The sequence below is a fragment of the Trematomus bernacchii genome, unplaced genomic scaffold, assembly GCF_902827165.1.
Source record: "Trematomus bernacchii unplaced genomic scaffold, fTreBer1.1, whole genome shotgun sequence".
Taxonomy (NCBI): domain Eukaryota; kingdom Metazoa; phylum Chordata; class Actinopteri; order Perciformes; family Nototheniidae; genus Trematomus; species Trematomus bernacchii.
The window spans coordinates 5,067,528-5,078,074 of NW_022987689.1; the positions used below are offsets into that span (position 1 = coordinate 5,067,528).

A 10,547-nucleotide genomic window follows, 5' to 3' on the forward strand; every position below is an offset into this window, starting at 1 on the left:
AAGCATCTTGAGGAACATTCATCATTAACTCCTCCAAAAAATATTGTTTATTCAATAATAAATGAATATGTGAATCATAACAGTGATTGACAGCTGATAGGAATAATATGATTGTTAATATTATCATATTCATTCAGACAAACATCGATGAGACAGTTAATTAATGTACTTGAGTGATTCTACAATTTAGGGTACATTCCATGTCCATTGATGTCCATTGATGATAATTATAATTATTCTAAGTATTTTCTTCAAAAATATCATATTTTGCCTATTATTGGAAAGCATGTTATAATATCACACAAACATTATGTGTATCCTATGCTTTATTTAGCTTGAAATGTGTCATGATGTTCTTAAATTGTCAATTTTTGCTCTGTCCGTTTTTCAGTTGAGGGTGTCTTGGTTTCAAAATAATGAATAAAAACCATTAAAGTAAATTAAAAAAAGTATTCATTTATTTTAAAAGTCTAAATACTAAAGAATAATAACATCTTTTTAATTGATTTCCTCCTTTAAATAATTTAAATATCTTAATATATGAATGTCCGCAAAAGTTCTGTCAACTATGTTACTAAGAGAACTCCCCCCTTTAACTCAAAAATGGTTTGTCCCAATACCATGTCACCAGCATCACATGATGCCATGTTCCTCTTTGGCAGACATTTTGAACACACTGTGGTGATTGTCCTCTAATTTTTTACAATATTTTATGTATAATAGCACATGGTCAATTAATATACTCATTGACAATCAACAATGTTACGTACATTGTTATGGTTTACAATTGTTTAATGATTTTAATTCAATTATATGTTCAAATGTGATGTTAACCTGTTCAAGAAAATGACATGTGGTCATCCAAGCAAGGCCTACCATTGAAATGATGGGTCAAAATAGGGAAATTGTCAACTAAGTTACCTGTCAACTGAGTTACCCAGTACTGTAATAACTGTAGTAACTTAGTTGACAGGTAACCTAGTTGACAATTTGTAGGACATGTAGACGTCATTACACATCATTATCAATGGAATTTTGCACTTCTGCCTTGAAATTAACATAGTGCTGATGGTTAATAATGTGTCCAGTCAACTATTTTATTTGCGTCAAATGTTTGACTTTCATTGTCAACTATGTTGCACCTCATTTTTTCAAATTTAAAATATCTAAAATAGTGCTTCTGATATCCTTTATAGTATAATGTATATCTACACAGGTTGGAGTTTTACATGACATCTCTTAAAACTATCAAAATGACCTGTATGGTAGTTTTATAATACAAAATATCCCTAAACTTAATGACAGTGCTGAACATATCACATGAAAAAACAAAACTTTAATACAATTATTTTTTAAACTTTAAAAAATCTTTGGATATATGGTAGAATAGACTCAAGAGCCTTTCAAATGTGATTTTACTTGAAGTGCAGGACTTAATCAAATGATTGTAATGACATCAAGTTTGTCCGTAACATAGTTGACAAACTGAGTAGTGAAAACATCCTTTCCCTTAAAATAAAATAAAATAAAAAAATGTTTAAGCTTTGCAACTAGTGGATATGTTACACTGAAGAATATACTAACTTGAACCACTGATTGTTCTATTGAGAAAGAACACTTTCTTTGTACTGTTTTGTTGATGTGAAATGCACCCTAAATTATAGAATCACTCACTTATTGCAGCAGTCTGTGCATATATTTGGTACCCCTGCTGGTCTAAGAGTGAAACAAACTAATTCAGTTATTGTTCAGTTAAAATTCATTAAATTATGTCTGTCACCTTTTATTTATATTTAAGGCTTTACTGATGTGCCACAATAATGTATCCTGATGTTATTGAGCTAAAATATAAATATTGTGGCTTTCCAAGTTAACATTGATTGCCAGGGGATGCCACCCCTCAAAATCTCCTGCCACCCTCTTGCCACCCCATGAATATTTTTCTAGATCCGCCCCTGGATGGAGGGAGTAAATACAGCGGCAAACTTTGGGACAAACTCCCCTCTCTCCGGCAGAAACAGGAAATGCCGTAACTGTATGTAACAACGGTTTCAAATCAGCATCTCTTAGACAAAAAATAAAAATTAATAACTAAAGTAAAACTCCAAACATCTTTAATTGTGTTCTTTTAGTTTTAAACCTGATTTGTATACGCTTCTTAGTTTTTGCAACAGTCTGTAAATATACACAACTTTATAATAAAATGCACACATTTACCTTTTTCTAGACTAAACACAGATATACGATCCTAAATTTAAAAAACATGAGGTTATCATGAGGTTGTTAACATCGCAATGTATCAGTGGATGTTTGCTGGAACTATTTGTAAACAGCGTGTTTCCTGACGGACACACACAGCGTTGAGACCGGTCAGGTAGAGACCGGTCTCCAGTCAGCACCTCATACATACCAACACCGATGCAGCCTCGCTGTTTGATGGCTTGATAGCCCACTCCCCCTCCACACCGCTCCACAGTCGTTGGTTTGGAACAGCACTTAATGTGGCGGACCCTCCGCGCGAACGCGCAAACGGAGGAGTAGGGTGTAGGGCGTGGTTTGGGATTGGGCCTTAGTTTATGAAAATATGTAATAATTTATGAAGGCTACGGAACACAAACATAACATTCAAACTCGTTAAAAGGAAAGGCTAGAATGGCATCTCCATACATTTACCTCAAATGTCCACCATATTTATGATGTTGTTGGTAGTGTGTGTGTGTGTGTGTGTGTGTGTGTGTGTGTGTGTGTGTGTGTGTGTGTGTGCGTGTGTGTGTGTGTGTGTGTTTGTGTGTGTGTTTGTGTGCGTGCATGTAGCCTATGCTTATATGATTGTGTGTGTGTGCCCGTTAAAATGTTATTTTGCTTGTTTGTTTATAGGCCTATCTGTGTATGTGTGTGTGTGTGCATTTATGTATTTTTCTACTACTCTGTGTGGAAATATAAATAACTACCTTGGCGGTGTGTGCAGTGTAATCTGCTCCCAGCAGGCTGGATTCCCACTGTGAGAAAGACAGTATATTGTTCCTGCAGCACCACAGATAACAACTCATTAGCATACTGAATCATTTGGCTGCAAGAGCCACTCTGCCACCCATCTGCACTGAGCTGATAAACACACACACGCCTGCTCCCTCTCTCTTACACACACACACACGCACAAACATACACACAGATCTATGCCGAGCAAGCACAGACACTTACACAACCTGCTCACACACACACACACACACGCGTCCTCTCATCCCTTTGCTTTCAATCCCTCATTTACACTCCCTGTATTCCTCTCTTTTTTTGTGAGCCTGTGTGTTTCTGGAGAGTCAGGAAAATTGAAGCAGGTAAATGTTTGGCAGGCATTAACCCAGAGGGCCCCTCAGAGGCGTCCCGGCAGTGCCAGAGCAGAGCACAGGAGGGGTCCCCAAACACCTGGATGTGTCTGATGCTCTCTGGAAGCAAATGTAGTGTCTTCTAAATGTCTAAGAGCTGAAGCTGTTGCGGTGGTAGCAAAGTCTGCTGTGTGGAGTTATGGAATGTAGGGAAGAAGACTTCAGAAAAGTATAAATTATGTGGCAGAGCTACAAAAGCGAATTCCTTTTTTAATGGCCGCAGGTTGGTGAACCTAACTTTTTCGATTGCTTAAGTGAATAACTTTCAGGGAATGTGAGTCTTGACCAGTGTAGCTGTTTCACAATGTGCACAGACACAACAGCATGCGAACGAGTGCAGCATAGGCTGTCAAAACCACTTTCACAATGGCAGGATATCCTGCAGGTCACGGAGCCACGTTAACCTCAGCAGGAAGTCGTCACTTGTTGAGAGGAAGTGAGGATTCCAGCCTCCATTGGGGGAGTTTCGAGAGGAGGTTGTGGTTTAACTATGCACTTTCTAAAGATGTGAAACAGCTGCAAGGTATGCAATGCCAATGATGCCCTATAGGAATTTGACAATTAGGTAATGCAATCACAAGTGTAAATGGTAAATAGTCCAAACAGGCCCCTATATGTCCAGTTATTTGTACAGTCAAGACATTTAATAGAATTACATTTAACTAAACTTGCTTTAAATTAATTGAATTAAAATGACATGAATTGAATTAAACTGGATTTAATTAATAATACCGACAACATGCTCAAGTGACATCAAATACAAGGCTTTGTGCAGGCTCCTCTGCATGTTTTATTCAGGGGTTTTATATAAAATTCATCGATTTAACATTGGATATATTTATAGATACAGCTATCATACAACAAATATGTCATAACCAAACGTACAATGTCCCTTTACTGCAATTCATAAAATACCATAGTTACCAAAGGTACCAATATAGGCTACTAGGTCCTGCTAAAAAAGCAGAATAACCAACAACAGTGAGCAATACCTAACTGTATTAATCCAAAAACTGCTGGTGTTGTTATGATATTAACACTGTGTGTGGTGTATGTGCGTGCATGTGCATGTGTGTGTGGTTGTGTGCGTCTCTGCATGTGACTGTATGTGAAATGCGGCAATGAAGGGATTTGTTTGTGTACCTTACTAAACTACAACTGCATAACAGTTAAAAAAACACTGAAACATTCATATCAAAAGGACTGCATGAGTCATTTCATGATATTATAGGACTCATATTTTGTACACTTTAAGAAACACTGCATGTCTTGTACCTCCGCAAATTCAAATAGATATATTCAACCCGGCAGTGAAAATGTTTAACTGTCTGTCGCCGTATTTGGTGTCATTTTCTCCTCACCAAAGTGTAACAGAAATAAAGGGTACCACATTTGATGTACTACGTTCAGTTGCTTGCTTTACATTTTGAGTTTCTCTCCTCTTTCATGTCTCCCAAAAGACCATTTTGCTAGTAAACCCATTGACAAACACACTACGGTACATCTTAAACCACATGAATTGAACCTCCACTCACCGTTGTTACATTGTGCAGTGGAAATATAATGCTATTTACAATACATATGTTACTGCATGGGTACAATAGAGTCCAGACTGTTCATTTACGGCCTAAAACTGAGACAAACTTACTTTTCTGTCTTATCCCAACACATTCAATTTGTTGGGCATGAATGAGGTTTATTCATTGATGTTTTAGAGCTATTTACCTGTCCACACCATATTGTAATCAATAGTATCGTTCGTGAAGCATTGTTCCAAACTTCAATATAACACATAAAATATATTTGCTAAGTGTTTCTTAGCTGATCTTCTGTTTGGTTAGTTTTGTTTGTTTGTTCTTCTTTTTTTGTTTTTTTGTTTATTTTAGAATATCCTTTATTGGACTTTCAAAACACAGAGTCATAATCCGCAAGTCGGTCGAAGACATGAGACATGCAGAATTTACAAGTCTTTCATTGATCAAATTCAACCGATCACCAATCAAAACATCAATGCTGCCTCGGATAGTATTGAGACGGGATGTGTTCCACTTTCTCACTACGTGGCACTTGATTCTCTTTCCTACACTGATGACTCAATCGGGTCCTGAGCATATGCACCTCTTTCTTAGTCCCTGTTATTTCAGTCTCAGGTGTTGTATCTGTTTTCTTTTGGAATAAGCATCATCGGCGACTAGAGCCATCTGAAGGGCGGCCATTGCGCCTCAGATCTCTAGCAGCTAGATGCAGCGCAGGCCCACGAGAAGCCGATAGAGTCCTTGGAGCTGGAGGCGAGTCCTGGTCCTCCATATAGCTCTCAGGACTTCCCTCGGCATCGCCATCAGGCAGACTTCCACAGCTAGAGCCTGGTGACATTGTCTCCAGAAGATCGTCCCTTGCCAAGCTCACCACCGTGTCCTGATGTGGAACCCCCTGAGGGCCCCCTTCGAGTGTCCCGACCCCAACCAGCAGCCCTGTTTCTCCATCAGTTGTGCCGCCAACATTTCTCCCTCCGTCCTGGTCGTCCAGGAGGTTGGAGAGGAAGCTGATGTACTTCATAGCAAGCCGCAGGATCTCATTCTTGCTCAGCTTCTTGTCTGGAGGGTGAGTTGGGATGAGTTTGCGAAGCTCTGAGAATGCCCCATTTACGTTCTGCTGCCGCCAACGTTCACGGCTGTTAGTGAAGATACGACGTACAATCTTTGGCTGGCCAGCTAACAGAGAAAGCATTGGAAAAAGAGACAGAAATAGAGAATTAAAAAAAGAGAGGAAAAGAAAGGCATTGAAAACATAACACAAATAAAACAGATAATGCTGTGTGTAAAAGGCCAAAGCAATATAAGGGCAATAAGAAAAATGGAAGAAGTAGTCGCAGGAAAACAGATTCACCTAAGTTTTGAGAAAAAATTGTTTTTGTCTTAAAAATAAGCTACAAAATTGTCATCCCTACAACCTTCGAATTTAAGGTGATGGAAAGTAGCTATATCTTTGCAAAACAAAGTACAATATGCAATGTGCCGTATGCGATACAATTGAAAGGTTTAGCTTTGTGTGCCAAACCCCAGTAAAGTGTGTTGTGTAGACTTTGTCCTCCATATTCAATTTCGATGTATACTTTGAACTTATTTTGGTATGATAAAATACATAATTGCAGGTAGTCACATCCTCCCGCCCTCTACAATTGTGTCTTTCAGGCTATTGTCACCCTTGGAACACACCCAGTCTATCTTAATCCTTCAGCCCACTCTGCAGTAAAACCTTGGCATGGAGGCAGCAGCACCCCCATCCTCCACCCCTGTATGTGGCAGTGAGTGGGCAGCGATGGAAAGGATGTTTCAAATTAAATAAACTCCAAATCCGCCTGAAAATAGCTTCCTTTGATGGCATGCAGGTACATGTATTTGACATTAAGATTAACAGCATTCATTTATGTCATGAATTATGGTTTTATGGATTTATTTCTCCTGGTTAAACGCTTATTTATTGGCAGGCACCTTCTGCAACACTGAGATTAGTTACAGTATAGATCAATGTCAGTGGATGAATGACAATGGAGATGAAGAAGGGATATAGGAGACTTGGACCCAGCAAAGTCCATCTTACCATACTTATAAAGATCTAAAATGTGCTTACCCTCGTCGAGTTCAACCTCATAGGGTGCCGGGCGCCGCTTTACCCTGTTGCTGGGGTACATGCTGTACTGCTCCGTCTCCCCTCCAAGACTACAGCAACAGAAAAAGTCAAAATGTATGTGAACAAAACGTGAATTTACATTATATTCATCATTGCATTTAATCCTCAACAACCCCCACTCCTTGCACGAGGGGCACACACATGCACTCTCAGAAACACATACACCCATGTATGAGATTATTATTTCTGTCATTAATGATACATAGGCCTACTAAGAAATGTCAATATAATGTACACAATAAGCATATTTTCACACTTTAAAAGCCTATTCCTGCAGGGCCATAGGGCTGCATCTAGGCCTAACAGGCATGGTGCCCTCACAAGGATCGAATAGAAACGTGCATTCATGAAACTAAATTAGCCTATGTTTCATTTTCTGTCTCAACCTTTACCTGTTGATGGCGGCGAGAGGCTGCGCCAGGTTGTAGAGCATCGCCCGGGCCGGGACAGGAAACGCGTTTGGGCTCAGTTGGACCATTCGAGCGTCGTCTCGTTGCGGCAGCGGCAGCGGCAGCGGTGGAGGTCTGCGAAGTTCCGTGATCGGCACCAAATGGCTCTCAGTCCTAAACTCCAGCGCTTTTATAGCGTCCCTCCTGGAGAGCTCGATCACCGGCACTTCCCTTTTCAGGTCAAGGGCGTTGTGAGAGGCAGTTTCCTTGGCAACGCCGTTGATAATGATGCTGATGCTGTTCCCGTTGCTCGAGTTCTGCAGAGGAACGTCATCCGTCTCTTCAGCCCCCTTCAGGTTCCCTCCCCTCTCTTTCTCCCCCTCCTCCCTCCTCGGCTCCTCTTCCTCCTTGCACCCGTTTATTCTGGAGATGATGGAGGAGTCCTCCCGTTTTCCAGGTCCGGACACTGCATCAGGACTTCCAGGACGAAGCTCCGGCTGCCGTTTTTCCATCATTTTTTTACCGTCACCACTCGCTCGAGTCCACTACGTCCTAAATAAGATTTTCCTCCATTAAGTTATTGATCAAAACACAATGGTTCAGTCTTAATATACCGAATAGGCTATATAACCAGGCTTTACTAAAAGCCTATAGGAATGAATTATTTTCATTTTTATTATTGGCGTTTATTTTAATGTTTTTATTACCATCATTATTCGAATTGCAGACTTTACATAACGAACAAAACAATTAAGAAAGAAAATCAATATTCTGTAAGCCGCTGGTAGGTTTATAATGTCTCGTAATTAGGCCTACCACACTATGTTCAACACTTCAAAAAGGTAAAAGTAATAATAAAGAAAGAAAAGGCCGATTGCAACTCAAATAAAAAAAAACAACTAAGAGTTTTTTATTATTAATTCTCGAGTATTATATTATGTGTAAGCTATGAAGATTTGAGAGATTTCTGTTCTCTAAATCTGTTGCGATGTGAAACATTCCTTATAGGCTCATTATGAAATGTCACAAGTCAAACATTTTATCATAGATGTGGAGCCCGTGTAATTTATTTTAAATAGCCTATACATTTGTTATTTGTTGATTCTGTAGTGCATGTTTTTCATGTAGGCCTATCTATTAATCTCTCATTGTTGGCCCTTACTCGTTAAGATAATACCTTAATGTAGCCTAGGCTATACAAACCAAGGTTTGAGCCCTGCGTCTAATATGAAAAGCTAATTAAGGTTGTTCTTTATTTTAAGGTGAACTTATCGTCTTAATGACAGCCAGGACCACGAAGAGAGCTCGGTGTCCATTCCTCGTCGATATCAAATCCCACCTTTTTGGTTTTCAGCAATCCACAGATAACCTTCAAAAATACTCCAACTTGATCGTTTTCTATACATGTCAGAGTCGGTGGTGTTATGTCATTATAGCAATGTAGGCCACAATGCTGTTGTTGTTGTAAAGCCGAACATCAAAAGCGTGTCAGATGAATACACTAAACAACAGTGTAAATTGTTTTAATAGCTAATTAAAAATATAAAGATGTGGGAAATAATACTGGAAACGAACAACAGACCGCCATAAAAAGCGCACTTTTATTCCTGGGAATTCTCCAATAGGCCTCGCATCCGTTATTAGCCTACATCCCGTAGCTACAGTCTCCAACATACGATCGGACAATAGCAGAAAATGTAGGCTAAATATTCCGAATATAACATCGATAAATTCCGACGATAACAATCAAATTATAGCCGTAGGGAACAACGAATAACCTGGTTTAAATAAAGAGGTGTATTTTTTTTTGCACTCACCGTTCTAGCCGTGTTGTTGATGTTACTGTGTAAGTGGAGCCATTTTGTGAGTGGGTCATCCATGTCTGAGGTTTTTTCTTTTTTTTCTACCAGTGGTGGAGCAGAGTGTGTGTGTGTGTGTGTGTGTGTGTGTGTGTGTGTGTGTGTGTGTGTGTGTGTGTGTGTGTGTGTGTGTGTGTGTGTGTGTGTGTGTGTGTGTGTGTGTGTGTGTGTGTGTGTGTGTGTGTGTGTGTGTGTGTGTGTGTGTGTGTGTGTGTGTGTGTGTGTGTGGCTGAGTTATTCCTCGCAGCATCCAGCGCGCTCCCTCAGTATGGGGAGCGGAACACAGGCCGCAATGTGGCCGAGTGAGATAAGCGCACGGCAGCGGCCTCTTCATTCCCGATAAGCCACTAAACCCATTATTTATGAAATGATTCATTATTATTTGGCTGTCGTGGGCTATATAGGCTTGTGGAGGGCAAAGCATAAAAAAAGCAAACAGGCACAGAGCAACGGCCTGTAACAACGCGGGGTAGTATACTGTATCCAGAGCTTTAGTGGAGGTGTTTTATTTATTTTTATGAAAGAAACAAAAGCTCAGGTTAAGCTGTTGACCTATTTTTAATTTCAACAAAGGGTTTTTTGCTAAGCCAAATTATCCTGCAATGAGATAACTACCGATAGCAGAGGGTCGTCTCTTTTTTGTTATTTTTTGTTATCCTGAAAAGAGTATAATCCATATTAATTTCCTTCGCCTTGAGGCAGGATGTGCTATTGATACAGAATGACGAGGATGTAATTATGATAACGATGCCATAATCGAAAGGGACACGATTCTTTATCAATTAACAAATCAATACATGTATAAATGTGTGAATAAATAACTTAAGTAAATAAATAAATAAATACATTTGCTGTTGCATGTCATTGTTGGTGTTGGAGGCCTTGGACGGCGGTTCCCCGGGGCCGGGACTCATGGCTGGGGGAGATAAAAGCGTATCGGCCCCTGGACGCGTGAGATAAAAGAGCAGCACGCTATCAGAGCACATTCAGGACAGCTCAAATGGTAGCAGGTACATCCTAATAACGGATTTTTCACATAGCCTTTTTCACGTTTTGTCAAATACGTGTATGAATTTAAATAATGGCATACATTTTGTCAAATAAACGTGTGACATGGCTAAATATAGAACCCAAGAAACATAATTAGATAGTCTCATGTTACACGTTTTTAAGCCCTGTGTTAGAGCATTATTAGTCACGACCTTTCAACAGATAAACAGCAGTCA

General features: G+C 39.6%; 1 protein-coding gene across 1 annotated transcript; it reads right to left on the bottom strand.

The window, feature by feature from the left end:
- Positions 1-4,085: 4,085 nt before the first annotated feature.
- On the bottom strand, positions 4,086-9,440 carry tal1 (T-cell acute lymphocytic leukemia 1). The gene is made up of 4 exons (XM_034137438.1): positions 9,280-9,440; positions 7,466-8,014; positions 7,014-7,102; positions 4,086-6,094 (listed from the first exon to the last, which is right to left on the bottom strand). Exons 2-4 carry the CDS (start codon positions 7,975-7,977, stop codon positions 5,565-5,567), a joined length of 1,131 nt encoding a protein of 376 aa, XP_033993329.1. The 5' UTR covers positions 7,978-8,014; positions 9,280-9,440; the 3' UTR covers positions 4,086-5,564.
- Positions 9,441-10,547: the final 1,107 nt, after the last annotated feature.

Coding starts and splice junctions, on each gene's coding strand:
- tal1 (XM_034137438.1), bottom strand. CDS start 7,977: ATGATGGAAAAACGGCAGCCGGAGCTTCGTCCTGGAAGTCCTGATGCA. Junction 7,103..7,465: donor CCTCTCGCCGCCATCAACAG/GTAAAGGTTGAG, acceptor CTGTTGCTGTAG/TCTTGGAGGGGAGACGGAGC. Junction 6,095..7,013: donor TGAGGTTGAACTCGACGAGG/GTAAGCACATTT, acceptor TTTCTCTGTTAG/CTGGCCAGCCAAAGATTGTA.